We start from the raw sequence: 17,246 nt of genomic DNA, 5'->3' as shown, positions 1-17,246 counted from the left end.
TATGCTGGTGTTGGTGCAGCTGTGAAGGGAATTGGGCTCAAAGAACCCTTTAATAATGGCAGCTGGAACCAATATGGGCATCTTATCACCAGAGTACTCAATTATAACTAAAATCAAATCTCCAGTCTATTTAAAAATGAAAGGGGCAGGTTCTAAGGCCAGAAGCTTACTTTAAAAAATTACAAGATATTGCAAAATGAGGGGTTTTTTTTCCATTAAGTGTTAGAACTCATTGATTTCAAGACAGGAGTATGAAAATATGAGAGACTGGGCAATGTCACACCTGAGTTCTTGAGTTCTGTTGTCACCTGTAAACTTCTTGATCACATGTTGTCATTTTTGCAGGTGAAATTTGTATCCAAATGTTTAATATCACTACAGGAATAGCTAAAAAACATACTCTGCAATAACACTGCTGATAAGCTGTGCCAACACATGTTGTATATGTTACTTTTGTAATTTTTATTCAAAACATAATTTTTCTTTGAATGTGTGATACCAAAGCAGAGGGAGAAGTATTTCAGCAGCTCAGCTTATAAGAGATGATCCCAAATAATTCAATTATTGTCTCCGATGTGAGATTTCAACCTTTTGCTTGATTTCTGAAATACAGTTCAGAATAGGTGCATTTCTGCTTGTTGTCTTTCTCTTGCAAGTCCCTCTTCCATGTTCATTCTGAAGGCAGTGGAAAGCAGAAGTTTCATGTTTTGTTCTATTTTTTTTTTCCCTTGGTTTTAATTGGGTTTTTTTAATCTGGTTGATGTTTTCCTTTTTCAATTCCCAAATAATCCTAATGTAATAACTTGTGACAAAAGGAGCCTGAAATGTGGAGGGAAGTGGAGAAGAGTCTTGAGATTTTTCATATTAATCTTCACTTCACACTTCTAATAATGAGAAGAGTGAAATGGAGTTTTACTTATATTTAAGCTCTTATAGTCAGGGAAGAATCTGTACCTGCTTATTTTCAGTATTTTTGTTGAAAGTTATGTACAAAATATCATTAAGTGTAATAATAATAATAATAATAATAATAATATAATTAACTCCAATATTTTCAACAGGCTTGTTATGCTGCATCTGCTGTTGGATATTTGACTGGCAGGTATGTAAAGAGTGTGCAAAGCTGTTAAGAAATGCCCACTAATTAAGAATTATATTTTTTTATCTCATCACCTGGAATAGCAAAAGTCTCTGCCTGAATTAAATTTCAGTAAAATTTGTGTTCAATCAGATGCATTTCTTCCAGTGTGAGTTTTCTTAATTGCTAATAAAGTACAGTTGAGAAAACTGCAAACATAAGTTTACATTAGATGGCAGAGCAAATGTGGTAGAAGAAGTCAGAGCTGTGTCAGGATAAGCCTGTGTGTGTTGCCCATGTCTGTGTGCGTGGCACATAATTGTTCACTTGTTTTTCTAATTGGATTGATACAGCTCCATAGTTTCTGATTTCCATGTCTACCTTTAGTCATTCATACAAATTCCTAGCCATTCATGAGTTTTGGTGACATGAGTAAAGCTTTAATATTCTATATTTCAGCACCTTACTAATTTTTGTTGATTATTTATTTGGTGTTCCCTGTGCTTACTTTGCTTTTCTCTCTTCCTCTTTTTTTTCTTTTTTTGTATTTTCTGTGTAGACCAGGAGTATGTCTTGTAGTGTCTGGTCCAGGTTTCTTACACACCCTTGGTGGGATGGCAAATGCAACCATTAACTGCTGGTAATTTAACTGCATTTTTCCTTTAAAATTCCAATAATTGTGTGTTGTTACTTGTTTCAGATGTTGAGCTCCACAGTATTTAGTATTTTAATTTTCTCATTATCCGCATGAAAGGGGAAAAAAGGAATTCTTCCTTTATCAACCTTAAAATAATTTAGTTACATTTTTGTATTCTCATTGATAAAATTCTTGGTTTTGTCCTACTCCATTGTGTATATATTAGAAAATCTACCAGTACAGCTGGTTGTATGGGTGTGTTTGAAAATGAAGTCAATATTAGCCTGTAATGCTCTCATGATCATGGAGATCATCTTAAAGGTGTTTCCTAAATTTAAATTCATACTGCCTTTGAATTACTGTATTTCATACATGAATAAATTGACAACTGCATTGTTAAAATCCCTATTTGCTCCCCACACAGCCATTTAGAGCAGTAATTAAGTATTGAATTAAATTATGTACAGAAGGATAGTATTTACTCCTATAGCCTTCAGTGAGACGTGACAGCTTTGTCTGGTGTGCCCCTGGAACTGTTCAGAAAGCTGTACTGAGGAATTTTGGGAAGAAGCTGTAGCAATAGCAAGCAGATGTGTTCACAGAACAGAATGTGATCCAGAGCAGTGTGAACACTGGAGCCCTGAATTAGCAGTGGCTGATGGATGAGGGGAGCTCGGTAATGGGAACACTACAAATCAAATCTGACATTTTGAAAAAAGTCCTCTAGTGTTCAAATCCTTTTTTTAAAAAATGAGTTATTGACTAAAGTTTTGCTGTCACTATTTGACCTTAGACTAAAAAAGATTATAGGAAAACCTTGCTTTTGAACAGTCAGGAGTTTGATTCTAAGGAAGAAGTGTACATGTAATTTACTTATGGATTTGCAGGAGACTTTTTTGAGCGTAAACTGCATTTTCAAGGGTAAAACCTCTTGATACTTCCTGCTAAAAATTGCCTGCCATTCTGCTGCCTCCTGTCCTGACTCATTCTGAGCAAGATTTTGTACCTCATTCTGGCTGTGACAATAGATTCCAAAGACAAGTGTGTGCTAGTTGGTAAGATTTGGAGTAAACACAAGCATGCTGAAATTGTAGTTAAATTTTTTATCAGTTTACTGAAGTTCTTCTCCTGCAAGTCCATAAGACTTACCATCATTAGTTTCATTATAGTCAAATGTTCTGTCTGCCTCACTGTTTTTATAAGCACTGCTCTTCAAAATGTCTGCAATATTGTGACAGTAGTACAATGATTTCCTTGAGGGAAAAACTTACTTCTAGTTAGAATTGTTTAAAACTTCAAGGGCAAAACTAAATATTTTCAAGATATAGCTGTTGGAGTTGGCTTTCTAAATAGTAGATCAGTTTTGTAATTGTATTTCATTATTGGGAAGTAGTAGTTAATTTGTTCATTAAAATACTTAAATAAATTTGAAAAAGGCAAGTGAGAGGAACATAGGGTTTGTTGCTGTCAAACAGTCTTGGATAGTAATAATCATTTTGCTGAGGGGATGAAGCAGAATGAAATGTGTAGAGCAGTCACCAAGTGAGTTTTTCCATAAAGATTTTTCATGGAGGTAAGATGCAGCCTGAAGTTCTCATTTCACTGCTCCTGGGGATTAGAACTGAGATTTTTGATGTATGGCAGAGAAATGGCCTGGTTATGAAGCTTGGATCTAGATACACATATCCCCAAGTCTTATGGGTGATTAAATTTAGGATTATGCATGGAAGTCACTGCTAATGTTTGAGCTTGATACATTGTATAGATAAATGCAGTCTATAAGGCCGGATTTGAAGAGAAATTGTTTAAGAGAAAAAGCCTAGAAAGTTATAGACCCAATATTTCAATATAGTGTAGATGAATAAGATCAATAAAACAACTTTCCTCTGTTGACTCAGCACTTAGCATTTTAAGGTGTTTGACCTACAATTTGAATAAAAGACAGGTTTTCATTCACTGTAGGAAAATTATTTATTATACTTTGTGGAAATGACAGTAAAAATGTGCTCCTGCGGAATGTATAACCCTCATGGTAACGCAATACTGCCTTCCTCGCCTAGCTGTGAACTGATTTAAATTCAGGACTGCTTGCAGGCATGTTAATTTTTTGTCTGTTTTTTTCAGTTTTGGAGTTTTTTTACTAAAAACAAAATGCAGGGAGTTAGCTCTCAGCCAGCTAACTTAGCTGTGTTCCAAGTTGTATCAGAAGAAAGCATAATATTTTTGAAAGTTTGTATTCTAGCTTGTTTCTTAGTTCTAGTGCTTGTGCATGTTACAGTATCCTTTATAAAGACACATCTTAATACTTTTTGGACCAATTAATACTTTTTAACTTCTTATTAGGTGTTATCATTCCCTCAAACCACTGTGTCACCTGTATTTTCAAACTTAAATGAAAATTGCCTGCAATGGGACTTGGTTTTAGAACTTCTATGATCCAAGTCACTTAATATGGCCAAATTGTCCCAAAACTGGTAACCCAAAAGCTGCTGGGAAGGCTACTGGCTGACACTCTGATATTTAGAATCCATTTTTGTATTCTGTATCTATTCTTGTACAGATCTGGGGATGCTATATGTATATATGTATACTTACAGGGGGTTTTGTTTGTTTTTTTTTTAATTTTTGTTTGTTTTGTAACTTTTCTAGGCCTTTGATTGTTATTGGCGGTTCTTCTGACAGAAATCAGGAAACCATGGGAGCTTTCCAAGAATTCCCACAGGTACACAGACATATAGCTTTCTGCAGGAAGGTTGCAGTTAAATAATTCTTGTTTCTTCATTATTGTAGGAAAAACAATCCCAAACACTAACATTTCCTAGCAGATCTTATAATGCTGTTGATTAGCTCCACCTACTGGTTTAAAATTGACATTGTGTAAATACAGCAGATTGCCTTCATGTTGGAATTCATACTCTATTTTAGGTTTTCAGCTAGTATAAATTACCTTTGTTTGTTCTGAGAAGGACAAAAGCAAAATGTCCAAGAAAATAAACCAGTTTATGGGGGAAGAAAAGAAAAAAAGCAAAAAAACTTAAGCATATGGAGGTATGAGTATGGTCTTGACAGTTTTCACCAGCTGCTACTGCATTTTTCTATGGGGAAGTTTCCACCTCATTGGTTTTCATCTGTCATTTCTTTAATTTTATTCAAGTGGAAATTAGAAAATTACTTTGATAAATCAATACAATGGTTATTTGCCTTTATTCAGGTTGAAGCTGGCAGGCTGTACAGCAAGCTGTCTGTCCGTCCAAGCAGCCTGGAAGTTATTCCTGCTGTTATTGAAAAGGTATGAAAAAATACAAAATAAACAACAGAACATCAGGTAACTGTCTCCTGTTTAGGTTTTGAGGGTTTATTTTTGTACAGTTGTTATTCTGAGTAATTTGCTCTGGCAGAAAGGAAGTGGTGGTTGATTGAGTAAATTAACAACTGGGGAGGTTCTGCCTTATGGACAATGCTATGGAATAGGCTAGAAATAGATCCTAGTCCAGTCAGATGCTTACTGATCCCTGCAGTGATTTTTGTTAGCTTCAGATAAAGTTGGAAAACTTTTATGAAATAAATGCTTTTAGGCAGAGATACAATAACTAGAAATAAAATGCTTCAGCTTTACCATTGTCATGTGAAGGAGATTTGGAGGGGGGCAGTGGAGATGGTTGTATTTGGGGTTTGAGTTTGTTTGCTGTTCTGTTGGGTTTTTTTGAGAGTGAAAAAAACACATCCTTATCTCAGTGCTTCAGAGAGGATTAGAGAAGTCTCTTGGTACTGCTGTAGCAGCCCTTCAGCCATGTCAGCCTAAATTCTGCATACTGTTTCCAGAAGTGCAGATTCAGCAGAGCATCTAGCTGGAATATAAGAACTGGGATCAAAAGTAATAGAAAATGGAGGCCTTGGTTATCTTGGTTTTACTCTGTTTTTGCTACTTTAAGTAGAATTCAGCATGCATATTTAATTTTGTATCTCCAAACATAACAGCTGATAAAGCCATTGTCTCATTGCAAATTAAACAAAGAATTTAGAGTCTAATACTGTGCATCTGCTGAAAGGCTCCAGCTGGTATATAAGAGAAAGTGTAAATAGCTGTCAAAACTTTATTTTGTGGTATAAATCCATGGAAGCTTCCACTGTGATGAATCAGCAAAATGAAACTGTATACCTTGTCTGCCTACAGCAGTTTTCTTGCTTTTTTGAATATAGATATTTTTAAAATCCTGTCAAACAGTGATTAAAGCTGTGATTGTATGTTTTCTAGGCTGTGAGAACCAGTATGTATGGTCGTCCAGGTTCCTGCTATATTGACATACCCGGGGATTTTGTGAATCTTCAGGTGAATAAGAGCTCTGTCAAGTGCGTAAAGATTACATTCATTACTTTTAAAATTACTGAACAAAAGAAAATTCATTTATAGGTCAATTTCTTTCCTAAAACAAGAAAATCAAGCCTCTAAATGTGACATTGTATCATAACATGATACAGATTACAGTTTGTACTGAAATGTGCAAAAAAGAATGAGTTAATATGGTAATATAATGATGTCACTCTGTAAATCTCTGAAACAAAACTACCTACAAGATCAAAGAGACAAGGAGGGAAAACTTCAAAGCCTGTTTTGAAAAATATATTTCCTGTTCTAATAAATGCTGTAACATGGTGTGTAGCAACAGCACTTTTATGCTAAACAATATCAGCATTTCTTGTTTTGAATCTTTTAAAGAGCCTCTTTTGTTTTGCTTGGCTGCAGGTACATGGAATGCTGCCTGCCACCTCCCATCAGCTTGGCTGAGCACTCTGCTGTATCCAAAGCAGCCTCTGTCATTGCTCTTGCCCAGCAGCCTCTGCTCATCATTGGCAAAGGTAGAATGCTTTGGTGTAGCTTTGAACTGTGCATGTTCAGGACAAGAACTGTGATTGCTTTTCCCCAGAAGTGTTACCCATATTCTTTTTAGTCTAACAAACCAACCAACCAGTAGTAAAAACACAAAATTCTTTGGAATTTGACGTTAAAATCTGCTCAGGTTTTAGAATTTTTTTCTGTTCTTTAATAGTTTATTTTTCTTCTAGTTTAAGGAAAATCAACTGGTAAAATACAAGTTTATGTAGAAAAAACCCAGATAACTGTTGTCTTTAATCCTAGAGCAAATACCAAGGGATCACTTCCAAAATTCCAAGCAATTTAAATTTTATTAAAGAAATATTCTCTGCTCTGGCATATATAGCAAGAATCAGAGTAACCGAAGGTAATTTTTCTGGTTCTTGCTTTAAGTGCCAGCCTACCTGTGTGGGGATGTACAGCAACACAGCAGGTGCTGCTGCTGTTGCTGCTTTACAGACTTTTCTTTGTATTCTGCCAGTGTAATCAATTCTTGGAGATGGAGGGTAATTATTTTCTGTGCTAGTTCACTTCTTTTATGCCTCCTTGTGGAGTGTTAGCCAGTGCAATGGTGTTCCTGTTGAAGATACAGGTCAGCTAGGAAGAGAATTAAAATAACCAGCTCATTTAACCCAGGCTGTTTTCCTGCAGATATGGGGAATGATCTCTGTCTGTGTTTAATTGGGGAGTGCAGTGATTGAAATGAGATGGATCTTATGATTGATAAGGTAATGAAATTGAAAACAGAAGGTAGATCAGAAGCGATTATGGGTTGGTTTTTTTTCTCGCTGGCTGGATACACAGGAAGAAAAGGGTGTTCTTTGAAAGTGGAAGGTGGAAAACTCAAAAAAAAAGTGTTTTGTCTATGTCAACATTTGAGAATTTACTCAACAAATGTGCCTGGACTTTGTGCTATATATTGTTAGCAGAATTTTTTTTGAAAGATTTGCAAAAGTATATTTTTCAGGATTTAAGACTCATAGATTCAAGCCATGCACAAGGACCAGTCAGTTAATCCAGGTTACCTGGGCAAGCTAAATTCAGCAGCCATCAGCTACTGCAGCATCAGGAAATGTGTGCACAAACACATACCTTTGCAAGGACTTGTTTGTGTTTCTCTCTTTTCACTAAAGGCTTATAGTAGAGTCTTTGGGCAGGTTGTTATGGAGCAAGGGGTAAGCAAGAAATGACATGACACGACATCATCTCATGTTGCTGCTGCAGAAGTCTCTGTCCCATAATTCAAATTTCACTCACTAAAAAATTGTGATTTTAAATAAACCAGATCTCCTATTTTTCCCTGCCCTGCTTCATAAAAATTGATAGAAGAGTTCAGCTGAAGTCTTACCAAAAAAACAAGCAAACAAAAATTTTTCCCAAAAGTATGTGACATTTTTAACTGCAGATATCTGTGGTTTGGCATGTTTAGTTTTGAGTTCTTCAGAATGAAAAGTAACAGGCAGATTTCATAATGGAAAACAGTACTCTCTCTGCCATAATGTAATCAGCATAATTGTAGTTCAAGCAAATACAGTTGGTTTCTGTAGTATTAAGCAGTCTCTTTCATTTCATTCAGGTGCTGCTTATTCACATGCTGAAAACAACATCAGAAAGTTGGTGGACCTTTGTGGACTGCCTTTTTTGCCCACCCCAATGGCAAAAGGAGTAGTTCCTGATAACCATCCAAATTGTGTAGCTGCAGCAAGATCAACGTAAATATAAAGCAAGGCTTCTAATCCTAACAGACAAGAAACAACTAGGAATTTTGGTGGGCTACAGATGCCAGGGATGAGAAAATTCCTACCACAGAAATTTTTTCAACTATTTTTTGCACCTCACTGTAGAGCACTGGAGATTCTGCTGGAAAAGGGACAACACATTTAAGTGGATCACTTTAGAATGCTGACCAGGAAAATACTTTGAGATATAATATATTCTGTAGCTATGAAACCTATGGCAAGTAGATGTATACATGTTGCTAGTGTGTATTTTGTAACATAAAACATAGCTGGTAATCAGTTTATGTTAAACATTTAACTTTGTGCACTAGATAAACTCCTTCTTTTTACTTTAAGACCATACACCGAAGCTTGTTGCAGCTGAAGGTTTGCCAGCTGTTGTTTATGTGTGATGTTTGCAATACCCTATCACTAAATTGCACTTTATTTATAAAGAAAAGTAATATATTTCAAACTACTCTGAATGAGTATGTTTAAAGTGATTTTTAACAGGTTTTTTTTTTTTTGGCTTTTGACAAAATTAATGTGACTGGACTCTGAGAACCCCACTATGTATGAATATGCACAGAGTCAGTTTGCAGATGGAGCATTTATATACCCTGAAAGTAAAATGCTGTCCATTGCTGAGCATATTAGCTTTATCACTGTTAAGCATGCTGCTAGGCAGAATAGAAAATAAAAGAATATACCAAATATTGTCTGCCTATCTGAAAGGTAAATTAATGGGAGACTAAACTGAGAGGCCCATACCAGTCTTAATTTTGGCATCCACTGTTGTCAGTGTCACAATAGTGAGTCTTTGCTTTAACCTGAGCATCATTCTAGCATCCTGTTGGTCTCACAATGTATATGATTCCTCTCCTATATGCAGTGTAATAGGAAAATAGTAATTAATTTTTTCTTAAGTTCCTTAACTTTAGAATGGCTTGGTGATTGGCTGTATAAAAGGATACAGGGTTTTGGGGCTAAGCAAGCAGCTTAGAGGAATGAAGAATTCTATGTGTATTCTGAGGTTTGCTGTGGTGGTTAGGGTTGTTTCTAATTTTGCAAAGACTGTTATATGTAATAGTGATTCCTTCTTACCTGCTTCTGTCATTTTCCTTTATTAGGGCATTACTGCATGCTGATGTAATCATCTTGCTTGGTGCAAGGTTGAATTGGATTTTGCATTTTGGTCTTCCCCCAAGGTATCGACAGGATGTAAAGGTTATTCAGGTAAGCAGGAAAATTTTTATCACTTAATGGAAGCCGTCTGTGTTCTAGCATTAACCAGAGCAATTGTTGTAAATTATTTTGGTAATGTCTTTCATGTGGCAAATACTTCCATATGGGCAGTGCAGTATGGTGCATATAGTTATGGTAATTCTCCAGAAATACTTATGCTCTCTTTAATTATTGTTTTTACTTCCCAATTTTTTTTCAAGAATGCTTACAGTATTGTTCCTAGTATCAAGAGCTTGGTGCTGCTGTAATGAGGGGGGCAGATACATCTATGCCATTGACTAATATAGGGTTAGACTCACAATACTGTTGTGATCTTTGGAGCATTGGAATTTCTATGATTGAAAGAAAACTGTCTTTGAAATTGTGGAATCTTTCATACTGCTCTCTTGGCTGACTTTTTTTCTGAAAAAGAGCTGCTTTCAAATCCTGTCATATTATAAGAGCTCAGTCACTCAGAAATGAAATAAGAGGAAGAAAGGCTGTTAAACTAATTATTACATTTGATAATCTGCCAGTTCTTAGAAAGAGAAGTCTTCAAATTGTGTCCTTAAAATCTCCTCTCCAAGACTCTGTGATCAAATAGTAGTAGTTGATTCATACTGGCTGTCCTGCTTACACTGACCTGGAATGTAGTCTAAAGTTCCAAACTTCACTTCAAACTTAATAGCATTAATTTTTAAGCTAAATGTTTAAAAATACATGTTATTTTTGCAAATATTATATTATTCCTCTTCCTAAAAATTTAAAGAAAATATTTTTTCATCTCACTTAGTGTTTTAGTACTAATCTCTGATAGTGAAAAAAATTAAGTCACTTCATTGTCTGTGTGACCTGGTATAATAACAGTTTGTGTAACCTTAGAGGGCTCATGCATCCCTGATAGATTTGCTTCAGTAGTTGCAACTTACTTTTCAGTTTCTTCATGCTAACTAAGTTCTTACTGTCAAGTAGCATGCACACAGTTTTCTCTGAAAAAATTGCTGCTTTGTATAGGTATACCTGAACCCAGATTTTTAGCTTGCATACATTGCTGTAATAAAGTTCTACAGTGTCTGCAGGAGCTTGAAAGAAGCAAGCAGTCAGCTCTAAGGATATATATGCCTTTTCATTAAAATAGGTATATACCATAGGGTTTTACTTTTTATAAAGGGTTGTTTCCTGATGTCATGTCAGGGAAAGACAAAGGAAGTTACCTGTGCAGCCAAAACAGGATATGAAGACAATGTTAGACATCTATGCATGTTAGGGCATGTTCCTCACTTGAAATAAAAAAACCCATTCTGGTTAATATCCTTGAGTTAATGGTTGGTTTTGTTTTTGAAATACAGATTGATATTTGTGCAGAAGAGCTGGGGAATAATGTAAGGCCAGCTGCAACTTTATTTGGTGACATAAACGCCGTGACTGAGCAGGTAACATAATGTCCCGTGTCCTCTGGTTTTGACCTCAATTTCCTCTGATTCATGTGGTGCAATTTGCCAGTTAAAAATAAAAGAAAAAAAAAACCAACTGTTCAAGGAACCATTTTTCAGGCAGTATATTTGTGTTGTATATCCAGTCTATTCTCAAATTTTATTTTAAACATTCTGATTACTGTGATTGTGCTGGGATGGTTCTTAGTAATGTTATTATTGATATCTTGTTGTCTTTTAAATATGTTGAAAGACCCCTTTACAACATTGAAATATTGTTCCAGCTCTTAGAAGAATTCAACAGAAGATCATGGAAATACCCTTCTAATTCAGAGTGGTGGCAGAAGCTAAGAGGGAAAATAAAGAACAATGAGGAAAGATCAAAGGTAGTGTGACATTAAAGAAATTAAAAGGTTTCTTGCTATAACAGGCACTGATAAATTGTCAGTTTTGTAACTGGTATATATCCAGCTTCCTCAATTATTTCTCAGTTAAGTCACCCAGACTTTGAAAATTTGTACCATTCTGGTACAGGCTTACTCTTCTTATGCTTAAGTGTTCTATGATTTTGTATAAATTCAAACTGTGTAGAAATCATTACACTTTGGGATTGGATTCTTAAAGTCATTAGTAGAAGACCACAGCCAGAGCTGCTGTATTATGGGCAGTAGCTTTTAAGCAGTGGACTGATATTCCAGGTACTCCAAGTGGAAACTGGCTTAGGTGAAGACACATTCTTAGTTTTCTTCTAATTGTAATCATTGTTTGTAATTGTGCAGTTTAGCAGTGCTGCTCTAGGTTTAATCTATGTTAAAAGCAAGTAGCTGTTAAGGCAAAGAGACCACAGATGCTTGGTATATACCTATTATGTTACTTTGTGTAACTCATATTCTGCAACTTCAGATGCATGTTCCCAAGACTGGGATCTAAAATAAAGTCATTTTAACAAATTGCTCTTTTGAATTATCTCCCAGCACAAAGATGACAGCTCACTTAGGGTTGTAAATAGTCACGCCTGGTGCAGAAAAATTTCATGAGCCTCCTGGGTTAAACTGAGTTTTAATAGCTTCTGCTAATGATAGGCTATTGAAGGGCTGCTGAGCTTGTTGAGCCTCTGATAAATCTGTTGTGTCCTCAGGATAGATACAAAAGGAGTGACCTTGATGCAGTGCCTTAAAAACCAAATACTTCAGCCTTACCTGAAGCAGAGTGTATTTTATTTCCATCGTTATTATTTGTGTGCCTCTGTTTTGCACCCTAAATTCTATTCATGGGAGTTACTGATATCTTTTCTTTTTAAGGGATTAGCATTGCAGAAATCTCTACCTATGAATTATTATACAGTCTTCCATCACATCAGAGAACTGATACCCAAGGACTGCATTTTAGTAAGTGAGGGAGCAAACACCATGGACATTGGACGAACTATGCTTCCAAATTTCTATCCCCGGCAAAGGTGGGATATCTTCTGTTCTGACTCAACATGCTACATTTCTGCATAAATGTCTTCATTTAGCTAAGAAGAATAATGGCCTAGAAAACAGAAGTATAATATGTTGGGAGAGGGATTAAGGAAAGTTTTCCACTCACATACTGATGTCCTGTCGTAGATTGTAACAATTCTCTGCGTGCTCTGCAGCAGAATGGTGACAGTTGCTCTCTTCTTATGGAAAGGGAGTGATGAGCATTGTGTTCAGTTCTCTGACCTTGATGTTTGTTTCTGTGTTCAGAGTCTGTGGTAAATATTAATGAAAAATAAAAACAATCATTTGAATTCTTATGTTGAAGAGTTCACATGAAGAGTTTTTCTTTGGAACACTTCAGAACAGGGAAAAAGTGAAAATTGGATTATATATAGGGCATGCTTTCATGTAAACCTGCATGCCTAAGATGTGGCTACTCAAAATACTGCTTTGTGAGCAAAACAGCAAACAGCACCCATGTACTTCCAGTAGAGCAGGGGAAAGAGTGTGTATTTTCCCCCTTATTTAAAAGAAGTACACAGTAATGTTACTGGTTGTCTCTTCAGACTGCACTGCACATGTCTGAAAGGAAATTCAAGCAGTTAACCCTAGAATAATCTAGTGCTTTATATACTTTTGTATCCATTACGTGCTTCTGATGGAAATGATCTAACTAAATTATAGCTTTCAAATTGATTTCAAATGGTTGAACAGAAGACTAAAATTTGAACAGCAGTATTTAATCAATGGCTTTCAGACTAATAGTTATATTTTCAAGGAATTAAATATAGAAATATTTCATGTTGTCTGTCTCTACAGTAATTGAATGTTTTTGAAATACTGTAACTATGCAAGATAAAAGCATATGAGAATAGTTCATTATTGTGGCACTAGTGTACAAGAGTTCTTCATTTTAATTTGAGTTTTCCAGTATGTTTATATCCCTTAAAACATTTGCAGTTTTATCAAATGTTTGGCTGACTATAATAATCTCTACATGTGGTATCTCTTTATACAAATTATTTATAAAACAATATTTGCATACTAATTGGCAAAGTAATCAAAGTAAGGCACCATGAATGAATTAAAGAGATTGAGTAGCAATAAAGGGATAGTAATTGTGTGTTCTCCCTTTAGGCTTGATGCAGGTACCTTTGGAACCATGGGAGTGGGGCTGGGTTTTGCCATAGCAGCTGCCATGGTAGCCAGGGACCGCACACCTGGAAGGCGAGTTGTCTGCATAGAAGGGGATAGTGCTTTTGGATTTTCTGGAATGGAAGTGGAGACTATCTGCAGGTAACTGGCTTTTTTTTGGCTCAAGAAGATGCTCTTCAGGGTCACTTTAACTAGAAGAGCTTAACTGCTGGTAGGTAGGGCATCCATAAAACACATGAAAAGAAGCCAGAAAACATACATGCTCATTTTTTATGTTGTTGTGATGTAGTGCTTTACTAGTGATAGTTGAATCGGATTTCAGGTGGAAGTGGGGTTTTTTTGTCATTTTACTTGTAAGGAAAATTACACTCTTGGCATCTTACAGAAGGGGGCAAGTATTTCAGAATTCTTCCAAATGTGTCTTTTTACAGATACAACTTGCCAATCCTGATAATCGTAGTGAACAACAATGGGATTTACACTGGTTTGGATGCAAATTCCTGGGAGCAAATGTTAAAGTTTGGTGACCCTGCTACATGGTAAGCATCTTCAATGTCCTATGTAACTATGGAAGAAGTGACCAAAATGGTCATTCTCTTAATTTTTAATGCTTTATGATCCAGATTAAAATTACATTTATAAAATCAATTTAGTCCTGGGCTAAGTTCATATAAGTAAGAACCAATTACCAAAAGCAAACAGCCAACCTAGTTCCAGCCTTCTGTTTGCACAGCAGTGCAGCAGGGAGATGATTCTTTATTAGTTTTCTCAGGTTCTTGCAGCAGTTCAGCTCACACAGTACAGAGTTCATAGTGGGTAACTTTCAAACTCCTGATACTCTCCAGAATTATCTGAGATCTGAGTTTACACAGGACTTCTGCTTCTGAGATCTCTGTACTAAGAGAACTAAGCTAAAGCTTAGCTGAGGAATGGCTCCACAAGATAAAAATGAGTACAGTACCCTATAAACACATCTTAGGTGATACAGCAACCACAGGTTTTTCAGCCCAGAAGAATTCATCAGGCCAGCACAATAATCATCTTGCACTTTAAAATTGGTGCTAAAGTAATTAAATTAGTCAGCCTGGCAATTTTCCCATACCATTAGTCATGTTTTCCATTCTGTTACAGTGTACCTCCTGTTTCTCTCCTGCCAAATGCACACTATGAGAAAATTATGTCTGCCTTTGGAGGCAAAGGATACTTTGTTAAAACACCAGAAGAATTGCAGAATGCTCTGAAAGCAAGTGTGACTGACAAGCAAACACCTTCTCTTATAAATGTAATGATTGATCCACAATCTGAGAGAAAGAAGCAGGTGTGTATATTTTTTCCTTTCTTTTACTGCAAGCTTCATGGTGGTAAGCTTCTGAAAACCTTAGGGACTATCACTTAAACGACAGAGGAGGCAGGATGGTTGCAAGGAAGAAAGATTGTTGTTAGATTTGGGAGATGGAAAAAACAGATTGTTGTTAGAATTGGGAGTTGGAAAGAACAGGTCCTTTTACACCATGCCATCTGCTTTCCTTGCTATCTGCTTGTTCGGGTTTTTCCCCCTACTGGCTGTATAGTGTCCTTAATGACTGTTTCCAGAATTTAAGGTTATTCCTTTTCATTCTAGACCAAAGGAGATGAACCATTTTTAAGCACTCTTTATATCCTGTGGATTCCCCCTTACTGTTTGTCCATTCTGATGTGTTTTTTATTCTATGTTGGTTTGTTTTTTTGCTTCCAGGAATTTCCCTGGCTGACTCGTTCTAACCTGTAGTAGAAGAGGAAGATGATGGTGGTGCAAGGCATCATGTTAAACAAACTGAGTTGTTTTCTGGCAGTACAACTGATACAACTGTATTTTGCATAAGCACTGGAACAAGTGGGATTTTAGAACTGCTGTTAGAGGAATCTTTAAATGCTGAAATTAGGTAATTGTAAAATGAGAAAGACACATATGAATGTATATCCGGCCTTCTAACAGATGGTACACAAACACTGATGATAAAATTATATACTTTTGCTTTTACTCACAGTAATACCCATTATCTGTGAATTAAAATCTTGAATGTTCTGGATGAGCAGAATAAGGTGAGGGTTTTATGCTCTCTGAAACATAGAAGTGTTTGTTTGCCAGTCTGCAATTATAGTAGCTTGATTTTTAACCGACCACACCACCATTCTGCTTGTTAAAACCTTTGTCCTCTAAGGACCAAACCAAAGCATCTTGTTGTGAATAATTCCTGATTGGCCTCATTATGCATTGAAGCCTGTTGCATTGGTAGTAGCTTCCTAATTTTACAGATTGATTTTTCAGCTTCTTCTGAATGTAGAAGTAGTGTATTAAAAATGCAGACATGCTCAAGGGCTAAGCTTCTGTCTGCTGAATTTGTTGTTACTAACTGGAACTTATGGTGTTTGTAGGAAAAGCAAACCCTGGATTTTTGTTTGAAGTTTAGCTCTTCACAAACACCAGGCTGAAAACACGGCCATATTTATTAGTGAGATTTCCAGTATTAATAGATTGTAAATCTTTATAATCAGAAAAATTATAAATAAAACATTACCACCACCATCACTGAAATATCAACAGTGACACCAACAAAAAGACCACAAAGAAAACCCAAAAAACCCAAATGAAAACAAAATTTTAAAAAATCCCTCACCAGAGCAACAACAATAAAAGCTATTAGACTGGAGCATAATGTTAATTTTGGATGGCATCACAAAACAACCACCAGTGTTGGTGCTGTGGCTGTACAACAAAGGTTCTTCCTGTATGGAGACCTAGAGTCCCACCTGCACTGTGATGCAGAGGTGACATTTAAAGCAGATATTTGGCCTGCCTGGCATTCTGTCTGCTGTATTTTCATTTGTTGCTGCATCTGACAATCTGACTTAGAGTTCAGACTTTAGAAATTAAGTAGCTCTTTGTCTATACTTCTGTCATGGCCTACAACAGTTACTGTGCAGAATACTCTAACAGATTATATTTACATCTATTCTTAAATGCAAGGTTCTTTGTTGTTACATGCACAAAAGGGAATATTCTCTCTCTGATTTGGGTTTTGCTTGCTTTATTTTCTATTATTCCATTGTCAGTAAGTGTTAGTTATCTAGTGGAAAGCACTTGATGACCTAAGGAGCGAGAGCACTGGGCTGGCAGGGGATTGTGGCCTGCAGTCAGGTTTGTTGCAAAAGGCTTGGCTTATTGGGTCTGGCACTTTGGTTTGGGTCTGGCCCAAGGCCATGGGTTACTGTTAGGTAGAGGAATATAGGAGTGTTTCTGCACACTGGTACAGGAAGATAATATCTGAAAGAAATATCTGAAATAACCAGAAGTGCAAAAGGATAAAATCCTAGAATGGATATAGCTCACAAAAAAATGTAAGGTTGCTGAGTTGCTGTGTTCTCTGGGATACTCTGCAAGGAAGGTGGAACAATGTTGAATCTTGACATTAGTTTTGTTTCATTCTTCTTCTTGTCTCACAAATTCATTTTGATATGTTTCTCTGATTAAACACAACTCATTATCATGGTATAAAATATCTGTAAGAGTTAATGCTGGAACTGACCACAGGGGAGCTTATTTGCATTGGATAAGCAAATGTAGAAAATACTATTTTATACTTGAAAATTAATAAAAAGTGATTTTCATGCTGTTTCTTCTTTAA

General features: G+C 36.1%; 1 protein-coding gene across 1 annotated transcript in view; it reads left to right on the top strand.

Moving 5' to 3' along the window:
• HACL1 (2-hydroxyacyl-CoA lyase 1) overlaps positions 1 to 17,246 on the top strand; it is a 20,969-nt gene extending 3,723 nt beyond the window's left edge. The window contains exons 3-17 of the mRNA XM_059471596.1: positions 1,062 to 1,102; positions 1,638 to 1,718; positions 4,365 to 4,437; positions 4,927 to 5,004; positions 5,971 to 6,065; positions 6,460 to 6,572; positions 8,165 to 8,300; positions 9,437 to 9,542; positions 10,880 to 10,963; positions 11,248 to 11,349; positions 12,265 to 12,419; positions 13,564 to 13,722; positions 14,013 to 14,120; positions 14,713 to 14,899; positions 15,317 to 17,246. Coding sequence (XP_059327579.1) covers positions 1,062 to 1,102; positions 1,638 to 1,718; positions 4,365 to 4,437; positions 4,927 to 5,004; positions 5,971 to 6,065; positions 6,460 to 6,572; positions 8,165 to 8,300; positions 9,437 to 9,542; positions 10,880 to 10,963; positions 11,248 to 11,349; positions 12,265 to 12,419; positions 13,564 to 13,722; positions 14,013 to 14,120; positions 14,713 to 14,899; positions 15,317 to 15,349 — 1,551 coding nt within the window. The 3' untranslated portion in view covers positions 15,350 to 17,246. The remainder of the gene's footprint in view (positions 1 to 1,061; positions 1,103 to 1,637; positions 1,719 to 4,364; positions 4,438 to 4,926; positions 5,005 to 5,970; positions 6,066 to 6,459; positions 6,573 to 8,164; positions 8,301 to 9,436; positions 9,543 to 10,879; positions 10,964 to 11,247; positions 11,350 to 12,264; positions 12,420 to 13,563; positions 13,723 to 14,012; positions 14,121 to 14,712; positions 14,900 to 15,316) is intronic.

Source organism: Ammospiza nelsoni, chromosome 1, assembly GCF_027579445.1.
Source record: "Ammospiza nelsoni isolate bAmmNel1 chromosome 1, bAmmNel1.pri, whole genome shotgun sequence".
In the NCBI taxonomy this organism is placed as follows: Eukaryota; Metazoa; Chordata; class Aves; order Passeriformes; family Passerellidae; genus Ammospiza; species Ammospiza nelsoni.
Note: the sequence above shows the minus strand (reverse complement) of the source record. Positions and strands in the feature narration are given on the sequence as shown.